Source organism: Thermobia domestica, chromosome 1, assembly GCF_964235325.1.
Source record: "Thermobia domestica chromosome 1, izTheDome1.hap1.1, whole genome shotgun sequence".
Lineage (NCBI taxonomy): Eukaryota > Metazoa > Arthropoda > Insecta > Zygentoma > Lepismatidae > Thermobia > Thermobia domestica.
This window is the reverse complement of record NC_137454.1, coordinates 240,056,665-240,080,914: the sequence shown is the minus strand read 5'-3', so window position 1 is coordinate 240,080,914 and position 24,250 is coordinate 240,056,665. Positions and strand designations below refer to the sequence as shown.

Here is a 24,250-nt window from a genome sequence, read left to right as displayed (position 1 = left end):
TTTTTTTTTTTAATAGCGCAGGCGACTAAATACATCTTTTTTTAGCAACTTAGAAGTGTTAAGAGAAGTACAGTTTTACTTTAAAAGGATCATTGTAAACTTATCTATTCTTTGAATGGATGACTAAATTAACATAATCTACTTTTATACATTGAGCAAACTTAATACTCTCAGGTTTAGTATAGTAACTTGTCTACACAGGCTAATGTATTTAAAGCTACTTCATGTCTGGTAACCAAATGCGGTAGTAGTCTGTACTGGGACTTATATTTGTAATATTTCCTATTAAAATAAAATTTCACAAGTCTTAAAATAATTTTACAACTCACATTTATTAGTAGCAGCCATTAAATAACTTTAAAATACATTAGTAGGGTTAAAATTGGAATTTACAACCGCGAGCAAAATTGCCCCCCTTAGTCTTTCACGTGACCAATTATAGTTTAGTCTTCCTAGGGTTAATGTTAAGATACACGGATGACTAATGATAGTGAATGATTATGAAGGAATTAGTGGCATGAGAACGGGAAAACCCTCACGAATATGATATTGTCCATCATAAACTCATGAGGCCGGAGATTGAACCAAAGATCCGTCGCACCAAAAGGCTACGTTCTACCTCTGAGTAATCAACCCTTTCCTTCCGCAGTGCTGATGAATGACGTCATAATCTAATGACCTGGTAATAATTCTCCAAGGTAGTGGTCTTCTACACACGTCTTCCTAATTGTTCCCCACTTCCCCCCCCCCCCAAGATTTCTGATTAAATGAACAGCGAAATCATATTAAAATAAAATCTTTGAGTTTTGTCCCACGGTTATGCGGGGCAGCCTAATTTCAAAAACCACTATCAATGTACGTTTATACACTATTTATATATAAAAACTCTACACTCATGTTATTGAACACGAGATAAATCGAATATATAGTATGTGCTGTAAGCCATGAATGATGGCGTTAATCCAAAAAGAAGAAAAAAAAGCAAGAAAATTGCATGCACGCAATTAAACAAAATTATTTAATTATATAATCTATGCATTATTTTAGAATGCAAGGTCTTTCTTCGATCTTTTGGGCTTCAAATTTTCTATGACTTTATTGAAATCTGAAATGCTGCTCGCCAAGTTTCTCTGAATAGGAAGCATCGCTACCGCAAATATTTTCCGCTTTATTTTCTTTAGGGTCCAGAAACACCTCTCTCCTCCGACAATATGCATTTTGTTAGCATTTCTTTGTATAAATATACGGTACAAAAAGTCCATTTTCAGAAACCACGTATTTTTGTCTGTAAAGAAGCATGAAATCTAAGATGTTTTCCTTCGAAAATGAAAAAAAAAAAAAAACAGTTTAACATTCCAGCAAATTAAGCTAAAGAAGACAGATGAGTATTGGAAGTGAATGATTTGATATTAATTTATGCTCTCCGCCGGAAATCGAACACAGAATCATGTGCACGAAAGACACAGAGCTAGGAATTAGACCAGTAGTAAGACATTTTCTTCTTCGAGACTCGATCGATCCCCCCCCCCAGAATAGGTTTTTTTTTTAAAAATAAATCTTATCCCAAGAATTTTCACTTTTGTATTATAAATGTTAAATAAAATCTATTGACTTCGGACGACCGCCCCCCAAACTTTCAGCTTGGATTCGTCCCTGCTACCACCAGACATATTTGTTCTTCGCGAGTTTGTTTTGTGAATAACTTCTTTTTTCCAAGCGTCTGTATCTCCCTCACCCTATGAATTGAGTCAAGCGCTGCTAAGCGGAGGAATTTGTAACTATTACAGAAGCTGACCAGTTGCGAAAGAAAGGCAACCGCAAGAAAGCTATACGGGAAGATAGGAGCGATGCAAGAATAAATCCACTTCCCCATGTTAACAGATAGGAGCTTGCTGCCATATCCTTGATATTACTGCTTCCAGTGGCAACGTTCGCTGCCACCGGAAATGTAAATCTCTCTCTTTCTTTCCGTTTTTTAATTTACTTTTTTCAGAAATGCTCAAGAGCAGAGGTTTATTTTTTACTGATACACTACATTAATACTTATAAATAGTTTTTGTATTAAAAAAATATCCGGTTGCACAACCATGCAACATATAGTACCAGCCGCCGCTGAAATTTGGTCAACTTGCCATTCATACTTGCTAATATAGTCATTTAGGCGACAATTAAATCTTTTGCAGTCAATTTTTTTAGAACATATGAAAACCTAAAAAAAAGTAGTTTATCTTGGTATTTTTCTAATTCTTCTGTTTACGACAGCACTTACATTGTCACAGTAGATTAGATATCTTTTATCAGTCTCACCTATCCGTCACGGTAAATTGGGATTCCTGAATCTGGTTTCTCCATAGTCACTTGTTTGATTAGTTTCTAGTGTATTTTTAGTTTGGGTTGGGTTTTTCTTGTTAAGATGCGTGCATGTGTATGTATATATTTTTGTGATAGATCAATAGTGTTATCAAGACATACCCAGCATTTGAAGTTGAAAATAATTAAAGATATTTTATTACTTCTAGTCAATGAAGGAACAAATTATATTGTGAAACTGTTTGATTTGAGGATATCAAAAGATAAATAATATTAGAACATCTTTGTAAACTAGTAGACAAAAAGTACCAAATTTTTACTTTCTTTGTTCCTAAATTCTGTTACCTATAATTTAAGGTAAGTTGAACCATTTTTTCTGACACTACTTGTTGGCAGAACTGATTAACCCACTGTTTCTTGTTACTTTTGGAAGTGTATGTAATTTCCATATACATACACGCACACACACACACACACACACACAGTTTTTTTTAGTCACGTAGCCCATTTGATACGGCCTTCCATCAAACTCAGAACTCCACGCCGTTTTTTTCACACTTCACATTACGGTATTTAAAAATTAATCTAGTTTCATTCCTGCTTCGTTATTTTTTTTTACACTGGTAGAAAAACAACAATACGGACCCTTATATATATTGTTTTTCTTTTCGATTTCAGCATGCATTAGATCTAAATAATTTCCTTTTTTTCAGGTAAAAGTATTACTGTCAATTGGTGGTAAGGATTTAAAAGGTTTCGCTCACAATGCAATAAGAAGAACTTTATGCGACAAGCTCGCAATGGAATTCTCCTACTCTGGCAGGAAACCAAGGATCATGAAGCAAAAAAGCACACCTTTGGGTCCACCCAACTGTGCAAAAAGATCCACAGTAAGTTGATTTGAAAAGTTGTACCGAAATATTTAACTTCATTTATTTATTTATGCTAGTAACCATACAAAATTCCAGTTTGCTAATTACTAAGTCTTACTTCTCTCGTACTGGACGTGTGTTCTCATATTAGTATGTCCCAAGCAATCAGAAGTAATTCTTCATGAATAAAGTATGCTTTGAGTATTTTAGGATGCTTTTACTGTCAAGTAGTATATGTAAATGTGTTCACCCTTACTGGGTGAATATAAAATCTGTGTGGAATATATAGGAAATTCAATAACTAATCCAACACTCTATGTTGTAAACAAAGCTTTACTGGCAAAGTACACATTTAAACAAATCTTTGCTTGAAAAAGCATTCAAAACCAATTTGTAAGGTGTACGGAAAACCTAAAACCAAATAAAATTCCAAGGTAGGAATGATTCCAGGGCTAAATAAAGTCAATAGTGTCAACGAATTTAAATTGAAGTACAGTGTAGGAATCACTATGTGAAGTATAATTTTGCACCAGACTTTTCGTGTATACCTGTAAATTTGATACTGTCTACCACACGAATGTAACTTTGAAAGAATATACCTTTGTTGGGTTGGCAACACTGTTAGTCTGGTAGTATTACATAGTATGCCAAACTGTGTCCCCTGTCGATATTTTAAGGGTGCAAAATTTCAGAGCTGTTTGTCTAACACTAGAACGCAGATAAAACACTAGAAGAATATAGCTTTCGAAATTACCATAATTCTAGTATAAAAAGAGAAAAGTTGCAGGCTTTCAAGACGGTGAATAGTCAAACTTTCTGTCGTCTTCGTCTTTCAATTTTTCGCGACAACAAAGTTAGCCAAAACCTAATGTTTTTTTTTTTTTTTGTAGTGTTATTTAAGGTGACTTGAAACGTTGACTCAAAACCATATCACCACTAAGGGCACAGGAAGAAAGTCTTGTTACACTTGTATAGAAAAATGTAACTTTTCCATTATATAATATACCAAAAGTGTGGTGAAAGATAACTTTCTATAGTACCCTTACATAAAAATCACAAAATAGGGGCCTAGCTTAGGTGACTTGAAAAATAATATAGGAATTAGTTTCAGCTCTAGGTATCCACGTTTACAAACCATACCATAATTCCGTAAAGCTATTTTAGAGGGAAATTTATTTCAAATGGCTTTTTTTTTTAAGAATAAAAATCGCTAGTATTTGCTTGAAATTCTATCTTTCTTTTCAGCTGCTGTTCGTAAGATGTACACCGACGCAACAGAAGAAACGGTGAAGGAAGTATTGGGTCTTTGGCTGCAGCAGGCGAAGCCTAGACTACTGCGTAGGTAAGTATAGTTTTACCTATTTTCCTTACAATCACGAGAGAGATCGGAAAGTTCTTACCATCACTAAATAAGCTAGGGATCTGCAACTTAGTGAAATGAGATAAAATGTTTACCTTGTATGTACTTAATATTTTATTATCCCTTATAATTTAGCAACTTGCCTGTTACTTTCCTCGGAGGGTGGAAATTTTAACTAAAATCGAGATTCATTACTGTTTACATTTTTATTTTCTTGTCTTCTGGAAGAAAGTACCTCTGTTAGTTTAATTTTATTTTTTGATTACTCCTATCTGCTGACGAATTTTTTTGAGACTAACGTTTATTCCTTGATTGATTTTGGTGTTGATTACTTCTTTTCTATACTGAAGGAAATTTCATTTTTTGAAAACTGCGATGTCACAGTAATAGAGAGATTGGCACTTTCTGTTATGTTTGCCTTCTAAAAACATTTCCTACCTACTGCATGAAAAACAGAAAGCAACTAACCTCTTTTTGTCTTGACTAATTTTAGTGTTATTTTACATCTTTTCTATCTACTGAACGAACTCATCTCTTGAGAGAAAAACTACAATACCACCCTCTTTCTTGATTGATTAGAATTAATTACTTCTTTTCTATACTAAATGAAACCATCTTACATTCTGGAAAACTCTGCAATGCCATTGTAATAGAGAAATATGCAATTGCAGAATCTTTCAGACGATAAGATTAGTATAGATTCGTTTAGTATAGAAACAAGCAATAAAGCACTATAATTAATTAAGATACAGAATGGTATTGTAGTTTTTTTTCCTTCTCAAAAGATAAGGTTTCATTCAGGAGATAGAAAAGAAGTAAAATAACATTAAAACTAATCAAGAAACAGTTTTTTTTGCCTAGAAGATAAAGATTTCAGCAGTTAGAAAATTTTGTTAAAAGACAAAATAATAGTATATGCATATTTCTCTCTTACAAAGACATTCCCGAGTTTCCCGGAAGATAAAACTTCATTCAGTATGAAAAAGAAGTAGTCAACACTAAAATTGAACAAGAAACAAAGGTTAATGTTTTATCCACAAGATAAAGACTTCATTCAGCAGTGGCAGTAATAAAAAATAAATTTAAAAAAAAGTAAGAGTAGTTTTTTCCCCAAAGACAAAAAGATTTCAATAGGATGGAGCACGCCAGAGTATGAGTATGCGTAAACACTCAACAACAAATTACCAGGAAAATAAATAGGGAGACATAGGTCTTAAAATGCATTCAGAATTTGACTGGATTGAAGTAAATGAAGTGATTTGCCTGCTTTGTGCCATGTACACTGAGAAATGTTTCTGCTTTCAAAGATGGGATATAAAGAACTAGGTCGATAGGTCGCAGGAGTATTTATTACTTCTCTATAATGAATTGTGAAACGACGCTAATGATTCCGACACGACGTTCCATGAATATGGGTCAAATAAACTTAGTGTTACAGTTACGATAATGAGTCATCCCTTCTTCATTTGATATGTATGATGAAGGCAATATGCATGTCTTCCTATCAGTGATTCTTGTGTTTTGAAAGAATGAAACGTTGCAAAGATGTATTCCTCCGCTGTAAGGCTCAGGATTGAAATCCGTTTGTTTTACTGTCACAAATAAATCCAGAGAATTGTTGCTCAACACCTCCTTACGTATTAGTCACCAGTAACATTTTTTATATATTTTTAAAGAGAAATATTTAATTGAACCTCTAAGGTATGTTCCAAACTCGTTGCAAAATGGTACGAAGTTGTCCGTGTACACGGTACCTATTTTAGTAAATTCTTACGCTTTTCCTGTAAATTGCAAACTACACTTTCCCATGCGTTCTGTTGCACATTACACAGGATAACGCCTTGTAGGTCATCATCTATCATTTGTGTTGCTCCGTAAAGAATACAAGGTATATAGGTTCACACCCTTATGGTCTATCTTTCCTGTGAATCGTGAGATCAGATTGCATTTCATACAAGGCATGGAGAGAAAATTAAAGAAATAAGTAAATATTTGTTCTTCCATCCCTCAGTGATTTCTTATATCAGTGATCACTTCGTTTGTTTTTCGTAACGCCGAACTTATACAACAGTACCGAGTGAGTCAATATGACATTTTCTGGATTTATCTCAATTGATGCTCTCACAGAACAATGCACGTTTTCAGCTTGGAAAAAACTTCTGAAAATTTACTGGCACTAGAACATTGAAATAGGTAAAGTGAATAAATACCATGCAGTGGTACCAGTGATGATACGGGTCACATACTTCGTGACTCGTGATCACGAAGTAGTCAGATCCCTGACCCTGTATGACCCAGACATATCCGTGCGATCCCGAGACGACTAAATATCAGACTATGGGAGAGTATGTTGTAATTGTAACAAAGGCGATTCTTTCCTTTCAAGTGTTTCTTATGAGTGATCGTCAAAATTTAATCGAATAAGGCTGTAAAACGTAAAATGTAGAATATAAGGGATTCCGCTGAACCGAAATAGTGTTTGCGTAATGTTTGTGTATAGTAGTGTTTAAAATTACTTTATTAATTTTCAGTATGGGAAGATGAATTATATAATATTTGACAGTCAAGACACTTTGAATAAGAAGTGTCACACTGCAAATCTAACATCTGAATAGGTGAGCTCGATTAGGGAATATTAATTCACTATAAAAATTCTACCGTAATGCTATAGAGATCATATTTGGAGTGCTTCCAAGCCATGGATCACCAGATCTGAGAAACGAGTGCCAGACTCTGTTGCCTTGTGTGGCATTTACTTCAAAGAATAATAATGTATTTTAATGAAAACGTATTTATAAGGTAAACAATATGAATGTTTTCTTTTAACTGTGCAATCAATTACATGTTTTTCAGTACGTATTTATGATCGTTATTTTGCAGAAAACGAAGAAATTCAAAACCTGTAGTGGAAGGTGACACCGTTGAAGTTGAGGAACCCAATTAAGGAAATAAGTTAGAAATAATACAAAAAATGTAAATAAGTTCAATAAATAACATTGTAATACAAGCTGATTGTTTTCATGAAACCTTATATCAGTTATTGCGTAGAATGTAGGGATAATTTATTTCAATTATGTAGCCTCAGGATGCGAAATAATAACAGTTATGATCGGGGAGAGAGAGGAGTAGATAAATAAGTAAAAAAAAAATGCACTGGAAAGTTTTGAAATGAAGATTTCATATATTGAACATCCAAAATTATTGAACTATGTAAGGTTAGGGATAATGCTTAACCACTAGGTTGTCCACTAACTGCACAGATTTACTGTAAATAGTTTGTATACTTCTGATAGTGTCAGTGTCACCATATCTCGCCAGTAAATTATTGAGGATGAATTTTCTTCCGAAATTTTGAAGTGTGGGAATGGCCATCCTCAGTATTTCGCACCCTGTGTAGCAGTGGTTCTAGGATTTAATTTATATTTCTTTCCTGAAATCTGATAATTTAAAAGTTTGCTTAGCCCTTGACGTTTGTCTAGTGGTGTACGTCTTTGCTGCGCCTAGGGTCGTGGTTGATTCTCAGTGTAAGACCTTACAAACACTGAACGCATTATTGCGGATTCTACAGGTCGGTGTCTCATATAAAGCTTCGTGCTGAAACGGGACGCTCAACTTCAACATCAAACTGTGGTTAATGGTAAACTAATTGGATGCTGATCTGCCAGGTCGCATAGTATATTCACCAAGGAACTCAGGAAAAGTGTTGCTTTCTATATTGAGATAAGATACTAATCTCAATAGACTGGAGTATGGGGTATATATTCAACACCAACGTTGTGTGAGACATGGACTTATAATTTAACATGATATCTCAATAATGTTACTCAACATAAAGAAACCTCGTGCTGCAAAGACGCATAATGGACGAAGGAAAGAAGCATAATAAAGATTGTGAAAGTATACATATTTTGCTTTCATTTTGACCGAACACAACTATTCTTTCTCAGAACATTGCTTATGTAGGTTTAACAGTTCTTTCGTCCTCACCTTTACGTTTATTTTTGCAGAATTGTTGTCTATATGAGCTTGATTTCATTTTGTATAAGGTTTGAAGAGAGGTTCAGTAGTGCCAATCTTGATACAGATTTATTTCTGCACGTGAGAAAATGATTCATCTGGTTGGCGTCATGTATAATGTTTGATGTGAAGGTTAGTATAATGTTCAGTGTGTAAGTTACATAAATGATGGTGTGTGTTCTTTTGCCATCTGAGGGTGTTTGGATATTGCCACCACTTTATTGGCATTCTTTTAAAAATATTGCAGAAACCATAGCCTACTACTATGTTTACTATTAATAGTAAGTATGGTATGGTTTCCCCTATATATATTTTAAAAAATGCCAATAAAGTGATGGCAATATCCAAACACACTCAGATGACAAAAGAATACACACCATCATTTATGTAATTTACACATTGAACATTATACTAACCTACACATCAAACATTATACATGTCGCCAAGCAGATGAACCATTTTCTCACGTGCAGAAATAAATTTGTATCAAGCTTTACTGAGAAGCTTGCAATAAACGAGACATATTAAGTATGTGCTAAACTTGAAGTGAACAGCTTGAAATAAGCTTGAGGTGACAAGCCTGTAGCAAGCATTATGTACCAAGTTAGAAATAGACTTGAGGTAACAAGCCTGTAGCAAGCATTATGTCCCAAGTTTGAAATAGACTTGAGGTAACAAGCCTAGAGCAAGCATTACGTACCAAGTTTGAAATAAACTTGAGGTAACCAGCCTATAGCATGCTTTATGTAACAAGTTTGCAATAAGCTTGAACTGACAAGCTTGAAACAATCTTGCAGTACAAGCCTACAATATGCTTGTCGCCTGTCAACTTCGTCGCTTGAATCAGCCTTGATATACGCTTACAGACTTGTCGTAACAAGCTTGGGACAAGCTTATGTCCTTGTCACGACAAGCTTATATCATGTTTGTGGCAAGCTGTTTCTGCTATCTGGGTAAGCATTCATGTGAACCTCAGCGTGTCTTAACCTGGATCAGCCCAACATTTTCTCTTTGAGGTACAGTTTTCACACTTACAGTACATGGCCTCCGGAGGTATTCACGATGTATTGTAAAGTTTGGTGATGATACGTGTAGAGTTCTCATATATAGGGTTCGTGACGAGTATATTACATTGGGCGCTTGAAACCTCATTTGACTTTCTCATTTTACTTGAGATTTTCTTCCCAAATCTAGCATTTATTACAATTATTTGATATTTGAAAACAATATACATGTGAAATACTTTAGGAATCGTGGATATACTCTAGAACATATGCTATTTAGATCCTGAAACCAAGGAAAATGTGTTTGTGGACACACTTGATTATCTTTTCGATGTGGCTCATGCCGAAGTTCTTCAACTTATTAAAATACCGGAAGATCACGAATTTTTGCTGGCGCAGAGGGATAAAGGCAGACGAGGAACGATGGCAGGAGTGGATATTAAATTGACAATGCAAGAAGAGATAAGGAAGAGACCAGGAAGAGAAAGGCTTTCAGCAAATGCCTCAATCAACAATGATGATGATAATGATAGTGACAGTTTATGCGAGGCTCCGAAAATTGCGACGACTCAGGTTATGAAGGTCCTACTCCCCGAAGGCTGTCCATTACAAAGAAGCCCAATTTTTGTCGACCAGCCAACGTCATTACACCAGTGCTGTTTTCAGCACTAGACCGCGCAAAAATCAGTGACAGAAATGCCAGTCATATTCTAGCTGCTGCAGCGGAAACTTTGGGCCACAGCTCATGAGAAACCTGTGTTAATAGGGATCTATTAGAAGAACACGCAGAACGAGCCGCAAGGTATCGCCAGTGGAATTTGTTCGTCTTTTCCATCTCTGGTCCACTTACAGTCTATTGCAGCGTTTCCCAACCGGTGTGCCGCAGCACAGTGGTGTGCCGCGAATGGGTCGCTGGTGTGGCGCGAGGAAATCGAAACAAAATAATTAATTCTATAGCAATCAAATTGCAAGACATAGAGAAAAAGGTATATTTGTATTTCACATTAATACTATGAATCTAAAATTTAAAGTTTCATACTGTGTTACTTTTCTGTAGAACATTTTTCTGTACATACATTTCTAATTTTGAAAAAAAAGTATTTGTTATCGTTGTTATGATCATTATTACTTCTTTATTGTTGCAGACTATTTCGTAACTTGAAATTTTAAAATATTATTCAATCCTTCCGGCAAAGTAAACACGCATACGAATTACCTATATTTGTGTTTTAAAAGTAAAAAAGATTCGTTTGTTCGTTCGTTATTTAGTAATCCTCCTTCTTAATGAAAGCTTGGATACAGTTTGCGAAAAAGAAAGCTTAGTTTTAAAAACCTGAGTCCAATATTTCATTTCAATTGTTTTCTATTTTTAAATTAGAATGAAAAATAAGCATAATGATTTACCACGGGAAAAAAACAATGGTCGAGCTTTCTTCTCTGAGAAGGATGCCAGTAATCAGAAAATATTACAGTATTTTATATTTTCAAATAATAATAATAATAATAATAATAATAATAATAATAATAATAATAATAATAATAATAATAATAATAATAATAATAATAATAATAAGTGTGCCGCGAGAATTCAAGTTACCATGAAGTGTGCCGCAAGTTGAAAAAGGTTCGGAAACGCTGGTCTATTGGGATGAGAAATTGTTACCTGATCTCACTTCTAAGGAATGAGTTAATTGCATAACAGTTCTCGTTTCTGGGAATGGTGACACGAAACTATTAGGAGGGCCTGCTATTTCAAATGGAAGTGGTGCCTCCCAGTCGGAAGTTGTTTTTAAATTGCTGGAGGATTGAAACTTAAGCACACTTGTGCATTTCATATGCTTTGACACAACAGCATCTAACACAGGTCACAAAACGGAGCTTGTACCCTGCTGGAATAGAAAATGCAGAAGGACCTGGTCAGAGTTTCTTGCAGGCATTACATAATGGAACTAATTGTGGCAAGGTTCGGCATGGTTTTCGTGCTTCAATAGATTCACACACAGAATCCTTTCACCGTTTCTCTGAGGCATGGAACTCAATTGATAAGCTGGAGTTCGTCATTGGAATCCAGGACGAAGTTATCGCAGGGGTTTTGACCCCAGTAAAGTATGAACTCATATCTTTCTTCAAGCACGAACTGACACACTATCAACCCAGAGATGATTACAAAGAACGTTTACAGGTTGTTCTCATAATTCCTGGCGAAGATCTTCTAGGAGGTATCACATTCTACGTTCCTGGAGCCTACCATCGTTCACGATGGATGGCGAAATTGATTTATTGCCTGAAGATATAGGTATCTTTTCTGGTCACAGTTTCACTTACATCTCGTGAGCTGAACGGGTTTCGCGACTTCAAAATTGTCGTCGCAGTGTATTTGAAGGAATGATATTCCTCTCATCTTCCGCTTTCAACTCCAAGGAATGAGCTAAATATGTTAAGGCACAACCATTCCTACAAGAATGTTAATGCATAAATTGCAGACGCAGCAACGCACAGATTTTCAGTATCTGTAGTATTTGAGCGAACCATTTATTGGTCTCAGTTTCTTTGATCCTGAAGTCCACACAGCAGTGACGAAAGACGTGGTTGCAGCGTTATTTAGGGATGGAGACCAGGAAGGATAAAGCCCTTAGTGACTTGATTTCCAGAACAGCAGAAAGCTGTTTGAAACAATCTATTAAGCTAATAAGAAACAATTTAAGAAATAAGAAACAATAAGAAACAAGCTAATAAGAAACAATCTTCACGGATTGTTTCTTATTAGAAAACCCTGAAACGTGGAAAACGAACGATATTTTCCTTCAGACTCGAGAGCGTGTGAGAGCTCTGCATGTTGTAAATGATCTGGCAGAACGAGGAATTGCATTCATTCAAAACTTCAATGGAAAACTGAAGAATTAGGAAAAGCAGGGCCAGTTTCTTCTCCAAGTTGTAGAGCAGCACAGAAAGAAATTTCTCATCCCAAGTAAATTCATTCTCAGTCAAAGCATATTTTGTTTGTGTTGGATATATTTTCGCAATTACTAAAGGATGTTTCCAAACATATTTTTGAATTTCATACTATTTGTATGTGAATTTTCACATTTTAGCAGTTTTAAGTGAATTTAAGGATGCCTTGAACGACCACTAAATATTCTGTAATTGTTTCAAAATTTTTGTGGTAAACATCTGAGATAAAAAGGAATAAAATTTGACCCTGAGACCTTAAAAATGCAAAAGTGAATTTTCGTTGCCACCCTAATATATATATATACGAGGGTAAGTCAACTGAAAACCATAAAAGTAGAAATAAAAATCCGCATATGGCGCCAGTGAGCTGTAAGTTGGCATGCCTGTTTACGATAGTATGCCGGATGTCTCCTAGGTGGCAGCAGCCGGCAGATGCACAAACACCGGCGCAACAACAGTTCCAAAATGGCAGCCCCACTAGCCACATGCACCAGCGAGGAGCAGCGTTCTGTGATTCGGTTTTTGCGAAGTGAAGGTGTGAAACCGATTGACTGATGGTAATGCACCCATGTTTCGTCACCAGTGACGATTCGTGACAGGAAGGCATTACCGTCACGTTCAGCACGCCACAAAAGGTCTTCGCACGAATCAACACGTCGCTGTTTCAGTTCAGGCGTCACTTGTCGGGGCACCCATCTTGCAGACACCTTATGAAACTGGAGAACATCATTCACAATATGATGTGCCGATCCATGACTCATGTGTACCCATGCTGCAATTTCGTCTATTGTCACACGGCGGTTTTCCAAAACGATGGCTTCAACGGCTGCAATGGTCTCTGGAGTCACTACGCGCCGAGCCTGGCCGGGGCGTGGAGCATCAGCCACAGACGTAACACCATTTGTAAATTTCCGGCACCATTCATAGATTTGTGGCTGTGACAAACACGCATCTCCATACTGAACCTTCATTCGCCTAAAAATGTCAATCGGTTTCACACTTTCACTTCGCAAAAACCGAATCACAGAACGCTGCTCCTCGCTGGTGCATGTGGCTAGTGGGGCTGCCATTTTGGAACTGTTGTTGCGCCGGTGTTTGTGCATCTGCCGGCTGCTGCCACCTAGGAGACATCCGGCATACTATCGTAAACAGGCATGCCAACTTACAGCTCACTGGCGCCATATGCGGATTTTTATTTCTACTTTTATGGTTTTCAGTTGACTTACCCTCGTATATATGGTGAAACTTAACGTAGTGAACGTTGGGAGGTGATTCCTGACACCGAGATAAAACAAAAAGTATACACCAATCTTGGTGTAGAAATTCCTCGGAGCTCTGATCACCCGAAAATTTTTGAAAAAAAAAATGCAAAAACAGCCATACTCGAAAATAAAATGTCGGATCGAAATCGAGCAAAAAGTCATGTCCAGTATTTTTAGTCCTATATTCCATTAGTGTATAATCGGTTGCAGTGCAGTGGCGGTGCAAGGGTGACTCCCAAAGGAACGGAAGTATTCAAAGGAGTATTTTGTCAAACGTTGAATGAGGGAAATGAACTACAATCAAGTACAAGATTTCAACAATCAAAAATAATAGTATATCGTTCAAGTTAGAACACATGCATGAATTCGAAACAGACATACACATGTGTAATTGATTTATTTTGTCTCAGCACAGAATAGACTCTCGGCAGAAGAATTTAAATGAAAAGAAGTCTTTAACATATCGCAGTTATATACTCTAGACTAATTGTGACGGATGATAAATGGACGGCTTCCTGTCCAAGTTAAGAGTGTGTGAAAATGAAAAAAATAACTTTTAGGATCTTTTAAAGGTTAGCTTTATAACGACTGTGCATAAGACAGTTAGACGGCAAAGATTATATATGATGAACGAGAGTACAAGGTATTTTTCACATGACAAGAGTGATTCCCACAAATTATGTGAATACAATTTGGGCGAAAGTAAGCTGCAGATTTTCTCCTCGTAATACGTAGTTCCGTGAAAGATAATTCCAAGCACAGAAGCAATAAAACTCAACGAAACACAAGCTGTTGCGCGTGTTGCACAATGATACAAAGAAATATAGTTTCAAACTACCGAATTTTTCTGTTTCGTACAAAGTAGGATAACTGTAAAATACTCTAAGGTACCTTGTATAGTATTTGTGCAATGCAGTATTTGTACACGAGACAGCTGTGAAGAATATCAGTTTACAGTCTGATATTGTCGACCGTTGACCGCATTACAAAGATGATAACGGCGACGCAAATTTTTCCTCACACGGTCAAACATACCTGAAATTTAGGAGATAACTTCCGCAGCTATATTAACACGAGCAACAAGTTCTTCGGCTGTCGTGACTGGTGTTGCGTACAAAAGGCGTTTTAAACCCCTTTCCAAAAAAAAAAAAAAAAATCAGGGTTCGTGAGGTAGGGTGAGCGAGGTGATCATAACACAGGTTCTTCTCTCCCAATCCAGCGATCTGGGAATGTTTCATTTATGTAGGTCTGTATATTCCTGTCAGATGCACTGTCATGCTTGGATCACATCTGTTGTCTTATGTTTAAGGGTACATGTTCTAACAATTTTGGGAGAACATTACGCAATAATATAAGATACGTACTCCCACGCAGGTGGGCCGGAAATAAATAAGATCCTACCACAAAATTATCCACTATACCGCATCGCACGCTCACACTAAATCTCTGCTGCTGATCGTTCACTAGTGTTGCATGTTGATTTTTACTCCTTACAAATAGCTACTGCTAATTTCAGAACGGTCTCTGATCATTCCCTGTATGCAGTCTTCAAATTCAACTGTCCACATGGTACGATTTCTTCCAATTTCAAGCAGGGGAAATTGAAGAGTATCTCTCGAAGGCGAATTTGGCGGTGTGGAAAAATACAGGGAAAGTTACCCTATTTTGAGGGCGACGGTCATTATGTAAACGCTTCGCCTCTGGAATATTTCCCCTTGCCCTTCCACAAATGATGCGCTTATCTGCCAGCTCGTGGACAGGGTAATCTGTCATCGCACAGGCACGTACAGATTAACACAATCAATTTTATCTAAACACCAACGTCTTCACTTTTACACGACCGTGAATACCTGGACACAACTCTCTACCGTTGAACGCAACACTTCCTATCCTGTTATACAGCAATTCCACACGTAAAGCCAGAGTATTGGACAATGTATATCACCCATAGGTTGCGTAGGTTCCTACTGCAACACAGCCACGCTATTGACGCCATTCCACAACAAAACTGCAAGATAGCCACTCGCAATTGGACACAAGAGACGATAGTTCCGTAGTGTGCGACCAAAGCATGTCCTTAGTGAAAGTACTATGAGCTACGTATGCTGCTACGTGTACGCAAAAGTGCCACGTTCTCTTTCCTTTGTGAAGGTATTCCAACTAGCTCCAAGAACGCCCAAAAACGATTCCCCAATATTTTAATGTAATTTTGACGAGCTTTCTTCTAGAAAATTTCTCCAGAAGTAGCAGAATCAAAATGTGAGTGGTATACACTAGTACGTTATTTTAGAATATTCACAATAACAATGTAGTTTTTCGTAGCTGAGGGATAAGGGGCGGTTTGCCAAGGGAGGTATCCCTGGCCCTTGAAAGTATCCCTAGGAGATTCACCTAACGGATAAATCAAGTATACTGACCCAGCGTATTTCTTTGTATCGTTATGCAACGTGTACAACATCTCGTGTTTCGTCCATTTTTATTGTTTTTTTTACACATAAGTATCATATTCCACGGAATTATATATCACAAGAAGGAAACCGTTTAATGGAGCTTACTTTTACCCAATATGTATTCACATAACATTTAAGAATCCCTGTGTCATGACACTCGTCTATCACATATGATCATTGCATTTTTGGATACTACATGTTATGTTTCTTTATATGCCGCCTGATTGTACTATGCATAGTCGTTTTAAACCTAACCTGGATCAAAGATATTTTATCCGTTTTCACACACTCGTAATTTGGACAGGAAACCAATTTATCATTCGTCACAATTAGCCTAGAAGATAGAACTGTGATACGTTAAAGACTTCTTTTCATTTAAATTCTTCTTCCGAGAGTCTATTCTGTGCTGAGACAAAATAGATAAATCACACATGTATATGTCACTTTCGAATTCTGTGTTGTTCTAGTTTGAACGATGTACTATTATTTTTGATTGTTGAAATCTTGTACTTTGTTGTTCATTTCCCTCATTCAACGTTTGATAAAATACTCAAAGGAATACTCCAGTTTCTTTGGGAGTCACCCTTGCGCTGCCACTGCACTATATCCGATTGCACTAATGGAATTTAGTACCAAAAGTAATAGGCATTCTCTTTTACCCGACTTCGATAAGACATTTTGTTCTTGAGTTATGACTGTTTTTACATTTTTCTGACAATTTTTTGGATAATCAAGGCACCGAAAGGAGGCATTTTTACATTCAGGTTGGTGTATACTTTTCGTTTTATCTCGATGTCAGGAATCACCTCCCGGCATTTGTTATGTTAATTAGGTTACATCCTGTGTGTGTATATACGGGCTCCATTTTATGTATTAAAACAACTAAATTTGTTTAGTAACGTAAATAGCTAAACGGTGAAAACGTGTTGATTAGAGAAACACATTTAGTTCTTGTAATAATTTTTTTTGTCAAACAAAATAAAGCTAAATATATACCAATAAATCAATATAGCTATATTTTAGAAATACAATAGGTACTGATAATTCGAACACTGCTCTAAAACACACAGGAACAATCAAATTTGTAAATAAAGAGCTTTAAAAAAACTTGAATTGATTAAACTGCGCTATATCGATTGCGCTTAGCTTCTAAAAGTTTTTTTTTTTTTTTTTTTGGTAATAAATGAGTAGCAGCACGAAAAATTCCTATTACCAAATAGACCTACATATTAATTGTTTTCCTGGCTTTATACATTTATATTTTTTAACTGATTGTAGTGTTTATCTGTTCTATGCCAACAGCAAGTGTATAAATGTATGATACAAAACTGATATGTCTATAGGCGTGAGAGACCCAGGTTCGATTTCCGGCGGGAGTTCATGTGGTTCGGATTCCACGTTAATCATATAGCCTCGCTGCTGAAAGGGGCGTTAAAAACTCAAAATCAACTCAACTCAAAACTGGTATACAGAAGAATTTTAAAAATTATATTTATAATGTGGTATTTCGCAGGCCGCCTTTTATAAGAGCGCACGTATCTTTCACAGGTTCTTTACTAACAGCCACTATATGAATTTACTATACAGAACTGGTATACAGAAGAACAACTAAAACCACTTATCTATAATGTGATGTTTCGCAGGGCGCTCCATGCACAGAGCGCACTGTACCCTTCACTGTACACTGGGGTTCCTTATCATCACTAACAATATGTATTTATTTTACAGAACTGTGCTACACAGAAGAATAAATAAAACCGTAAATCTTTGATGTGGTTTTGGAAGGGCGCCCTACGTAAAAAGCGCACTGTACTTATCACGGGTTCTTTACCAATAACAATTGTAAGAATTTATTATTTAAGAAAAAAATGTACCTTTATTTATAATGTGATGTTTCGGAGGGTGCACCGGGATTTGTCCATATGTCCCGGTGGGCCAGCACGGGCCTGGTTTAAACTATAGATACGAAGTGCTTTCATATGATACTGTCTATAGATTATAGAAAACCGAAGTTAGTAAACACTATTATTATTATTATTATTATTATTATTATTATTATTATTATTATTATTATTATTATTATTATTATTATTATTATTATTATTATTATTATTATATTGAATTATTGAGAGTGACTTTCAGTTATATTATTAAGAAACGACTCTTTGGATTTTTTCTGGAAATGGAAAAGAACTGTACGCTCTATTACAAGTTTTTTTTCCCTTTAATAATAGAAGATTGACTTAATTCAAGAAATGGAAGGAGGCATCAGAAACTATGGAATGCCAGTATTCTTTTGAGGACCTTGGTTATTGGCTGAAGAATGAGTCACCATAATTGAAAATAAAAGCACAGGACGCAGTTAAATTGTAAATTTTAGTTACTTTGAAGAACAATCCCATGTTACATGTTTCCTTAGCAAGGATTCAGCTACAGTTGCCGCATGTATCGAATTAGGCGGTTCATTCCGAATTTTAATTAAATTTTCAGCGTCCCGAATTACACCTAAGAAGAATGCATTATAGCCGGGTGCTAAATTATCCGAGACATTTACAAAATATGCCACAGAAATTCATAATAATTTTTGGAAATTTCGACCCATGAACTGTGCTTATGACTGTCTAGATAACCATAAGGTTCTATCGCTAAAATTAGCCGTTTTGGCATCAGTGGAAAAAAAAAAAGCCCGCTAATGAAGTTATTCTTTGGTCGGTTTAACGGCTCATAACTTCTACTCAACTAACTACCATCAAGCTGAGGCTATAAGCTTTGTGTTTCGTGTTTTTTTGGTTTGAAATTTCAGTGCAATTTTCATTCAGGAATATATGTGTTTGTACTTCTTTATACTATTCTTAATAAACTGTCCTACGTATGCGCGTGAGGAACCACCGATCCGTGCATGTTTTATATGTGTTCCACTCACCAAAAGTTGGCAATCCCAGGCTCAGGTCCCTGGAAAAATCAGTTGTTTGTTTATATAAATATATGTTGAAGAAAGTAAGCAGTGAAAATCAGTCCCTTAGAAGTTATCTAGGCTCCCCGTGTATTAGTGTTCTAGCTACGAGTCTGGAATAGGCAGTATTCGTCTCATCTCAATCTTACCGCTTTATTACTGGTATTCACATAGGCGGATCTAGAAGGTAAAAACTGGGGGACCAAGCAAAACGCAAACTATGATAGGTATATCATGAACTATAAACATTCAAAAATATATAAATAACAGCTTCAATTATTTATATCACTCAAAAAACTTGGGTTGCTAGGCCCCGGGCAAGATCCGTCACTGGATATTCAGATCTGTTTGATAATATACGTTACAAACTTTACTCACAGTTGAACGTTTTTCAATTTGAGTAAAATCATACTGGCCACATTTAATTGATCAGACATCTTGCATATACGCACTTTTATACAAACTCTTGATCCTCAATTGCGCTACCAGCTATTGCACAATGGATAATCGCATGCCAGTATCTAGCCTAACATCCCGTACTAAACTACATGAGACGTAATACCAAAAGGGATAATATACGAATATGAAAAAGAGCCTAACTTATTTTCAGACTGGCTGGGTCTTCCTAATGTTCAGAATAACCACAATCGGAATTTATGTAAAATCTTTTAACGTCCCACGGTTATGCCGGTTAGGCTAAAGGAGACGGTGATAATGAGAAATGAGTGAAATGGTGGAATAAAGAAAGTGGGAGGAAACGGGAGAACCCCGAGAAAACCCACGAGCACGGTGTTTGTCCACCACAAAGTCCACACGGCGCGAGCTGGGATCGAACCAGGGACCCCAAGCACCGGAGGTGAACGCTCTACCACTGAGCCACCGCGCCCCCCTCGGAATTTATGTAGTTCGGACTCAATATTATATTTATTTGTTAAATTTTAAGTTTCCCTTTTCAGCACTGTGGCTATATGAGGCGTGAACCTAAATTATAGATGTCCGAACTCATAACGTCGAAGTTGACGAGCCGAGAACTTGTTGACTTGACCTCAGTTTCACGGAAGAAGCAGGAAATTAAGTATGCGAGAGTTCCAAATCGTTGTGTGAGTAATAGAGTAAGCGTAATATCGACATAGTATGAGTTCAAGTTCGGGTGGGCGTGGTGTCAAAATAATATGAGTGTGGTTTCAAGCAGGGGCGTCATTTCAGACTTCGCTTGAGGGGGGAAAGAGCACCACTGACATAAGTCTTTTACGTTTAGGCCTATGTATTCCTCAAACTCTTGGGGAACAAATGCCCCTTCCTGCCCCCCCCTAAATGACGCCCCTGATCTCAAGTGAGCGTAATGTTGAAATGATGTGAGTGTGATGTAGAAATGATATTATGTGTGTGAGGTTGAGTGAGTCTGATGATGTCCGATTGATGTGAGTGTGATGTTAGTTTGATGACATGAGCGTGAGATTAGGTCAAAGTGGATACCTCTGCCTATAGTTCTAGGTTGGAACCCGCACAACCGTAATCTGTTCAATGCTCTCCCACATAGTATTAAGGGGGGGGGGGAAGAGAGAGAGAGAGAAAGTGTTAAACTCGAATTAGTCAAGACAGCTTTACACTTGTACATAGCTCTTGTGAATGTTTATTGAATTAAAAGAAATATGAAGCCTCTGCTACGCTATGAGCTAAGCCCTAGCCAGTCACGTTTAACACATACGGGCAGAGTCGTAGAGTCACTTGATCATTGGATTCGATCCTTAATTTTAAAAAAGAATAACCAATCACAGTCGACTGTGTAATCAGATAGCGTACGTCATTTACCGTAGTACCAGGTCGTACGAAATAATACCTAGTATAGCCAAATAACCTAACTAACTAACTAACTCTATGGCTTATGGAACCCGGAGGTTCAATGCCGCGTTCACAAAAGCTCTCCACTGATTTCTATCCTTAGCTAGCTGCATCCAGTTTCTACTTTGTATTCCAATCTCTGCAAGATCCATCTTAATATTGTGCTCCCATCTGCGCCTAGGTCTTCCTAATGGTCGTTTTCCGATTGGTCTTCCAGTCAAGACTTTGAAAGCGTTTCTACTTTCTTCCATTCTAGCTACATGACCCGCAAGCCTCCTAGACTTGACGACCCTAACAATGTTGGGTAAACCATATAAATTATGTAGTTCCTTAGCCAAATAACCATGCACAGAAAATGTATTATCATTTAAAGATAGAACCATTTTAATTGCAGAAAACTAAAGGTAGGTAGTAGCAGTATAGATTGAGATGTGGGGTAGTACAGAAGATAATTGCGGTATGTAAGTAAAAGTATTACCCAAAAATTTCGGATTTGGCGCCAGCTATTTCTACGGTTCTCACTAAAATGATATATTATGCCAGAGAAACTATGACATACACATTTAATAGTAACATACCTAGACGGAAGACACATAATGGTAGATTGAAAATTTTGTTGAGTACGTTTAACAATACGGGATACACATAAATTCCATTCTTATTCTGTAAGCAATATGTGTAAATGGAACGATGTGGGATTCAATGATCTATGAATGACCTTTTTTTCTTCTTTCAGGAATATTAATATGTATAGCAGAAATGTGCATTGTTACACTTGTATTGACTTCTTAGACAGTTATCTAGAAGAGAGAAACCGGAACAGGAAGAATAAACAAAAGCCAAATATAAAATGTATATTCAAAACGAGGGAAGATAGACCTGAGTATGAAAAATTAGTGAATAGCAAGAAACGTATACGAGCGAAAGTATTGTCAAATGACGATTTGATATTCTTAGAAAGATTACCAATTGCAAACACCAGAAGACAAGGATGGGTATGTTATTTTAAGTGTTTAATCCAAAATGGTTACTTCATCACACCACGTAGTTACTGAGTCACGTAAGCAAGTGGGTAGGAACACAAATACCCCATTAAGCGAACAAAAGTCTTCGTGTAATATACTTTCGATGCTTGACGGAAGTTTAAAACTAATCAGAAAGAACTAACTATTTAATTTTAGTAAATAACTTAAAGAAAATAAAAATATGATAAATATTTAATTGTCAGATAGTATTTATAAAATGGTATTAAATAAACTAGGAACTGTTTCGAAATCCTTTCTCATGGGCCAGAAATTTGAGTGCGTACTTTCTGACGTCATAATTATCAACCACTAAAATTTATGAACTAAACGAAAAGTCTTTAAAGTAGCAATTCCTTGAATAACATTTTAGAAGTACCCCTAATAGATCTATGTTATAAAATTATTGTATTATTTATTGTTTGTTTCTATTGTATATATATATCCAATAGTGACAACCTGGTGGAAAATCTTAAAACTGCTTCCCTTAAAAAATGCCAGTTGCATTGGGCAAACATTAAAGTGCATGCATTGTAAACAGGAATCAAAGTTATAAACGGAGTTTTTAGATTTTTTATAAAATAATTGCTCTGCGAAGTACCTTTAGAGAAATTTACACCCATGCTATACGGAGCGATCAAAGCACAAGGAAATTAAGTTCAATTACCAAAGTTATTAGAAAAATAAACATAGAGCTATTACGGTACGCTTATGTAAATGATAAATGAGGAAGTTAACACTCTTTTTTTTAATTTCTAAATTATAAGTTATTTACAATATCTTGACATGAATTTCTTAAGCTATGAAAAAGCTTCAGATAAACATCTTAAAGAAGATATATATATATAACTAAATATGGACTTGATTCCCTGCACACTGAATTTCAGTTGAGTAAATAAAATAACTAAATAAATAAATGCACACATTCCGGAATCTTCGTGTAGGCCTACCATGATTTAAGAAAAATGATATAACTTTTATTTAGATAGGAATCGTGTTTGTAAAAGAGAAGCAATATTAGAGAGTTTGTAAAAGAGAAGCAATATTATTTATGAGAAAAAATCACACTGCTAAGTTGAATATAAGGGCACTCTAGTCACTAATAAATAGTAGAACGCTCTATTATTCCATTGTATCATTTAAGGAACCGCAAAATTCTGAATAATTTACTCAAGTTCAGAAAATACAGACTTTTTGTTCTACTGACCGTTTTCCTCCCATTCCTGGTCGAAAGTAATAAACACCGGTAAATGATATGACAGTTAATCAATAGATCAGCCTGGTTTGTCATGAAATAGTATAACTGGAGGTAAATTGCGTTTCGTAAGCTTATTTTCTGTTAAATACAAGTTTTCCATAAACAATTTTAAATATTAAGTTATATACTTCTTGAAACTGGAACCAAAATACGTAAAAGTACTTTCTGATAATAATACTAAATATTCTTTACAATTAGGTTGCAGCAGTGTGACGAATACATTTCCAATCCCCCATTGAAGTTCTCGCTGTAAGATACGTTTCTCAATGATTTAAAGACCAATTAATATAGGCCGATTCGTCTATCAATAGCGTGCAAACAATAAAAAGGAAAAGGAAAAGAAAAAGAGAAAAGAAAGAAAGAAAAGAAACTATTTTCATTATCTATTTTTAATTTTAATCAAGAAAAATATATATATTTTAATTCCACTTCTAGGAGATTTATGAGGACGCTCTGCTAGTTTTACTTTTGTGCTGATCCTACTTGAGTTTGTTCTGTTGTTCAACTGTTTTAGTAATTCAAGAGTTTTGCTGAGCGAAATACATAAAACAAAGTGTCTGTATGTGAGAGAGGAAAAGAGTTTAATTATTGGAAACATGTTGCTGAATGTTAAATAAATCTTTACGCAATAATGAATGGTATAAAATAATCTTAAAAATTGCACTATAATCATCTGACTATGGGCTTAATTTGTTTTTGGCAATAATTGCAATACCTATTTCTTGAATTTGGATGAATAATAAGTTGAAAATACGTTGGAAGAATACATTGGTTGATAATGGAAGGATAGAAAAACACTTGGATATGGTTCCCATCTATTAGTGGGTGATTCATGTCCCTTTACAATTATCTGAAGCGACGCTGTACATTTTTTTTAAAGTTTTATCTCAATTACTGTTTTTCGGACAAAGAGTTCTTTAACAATGTTGATTATTTATTATGTGATAT

General features: G+C 36.0%; 1 protein-coding gene and 1 long non-coding RNA gene across 2 annotated transcripts in view; both read left to right on the top strand.

The window, feature by feature from the left end:
- Positions 1-24,250, top strand: part of LOC145694754 (uncharacterized) — a 103,052-nt gene that overhangs the window by 64,945 nt on the left and 13,857 nt on the right. The window contains exon 5 of the mRNA XM_081771368.1: positions 21,759-22,017. Coding sequence (XP_081627494.1) covers positions 21,759-22,017 — 259 coding nt within the window. The remainder of the gene's footprint in view (positions 1-21,758; positions 22,018-24,250) is intronic.
- LOC145667241 (uncharacterized) lies at positions 2,333-7,531 on the top strand. Its single transcript, XR_014127877.1, has 3 exons — positions 2,333-3,200; positions 4,428-4,524; positions 7,423-7,531. It is a non-coding gene; the product is annotated as an uncharacterized LOC145667241 (long non-coding RNA).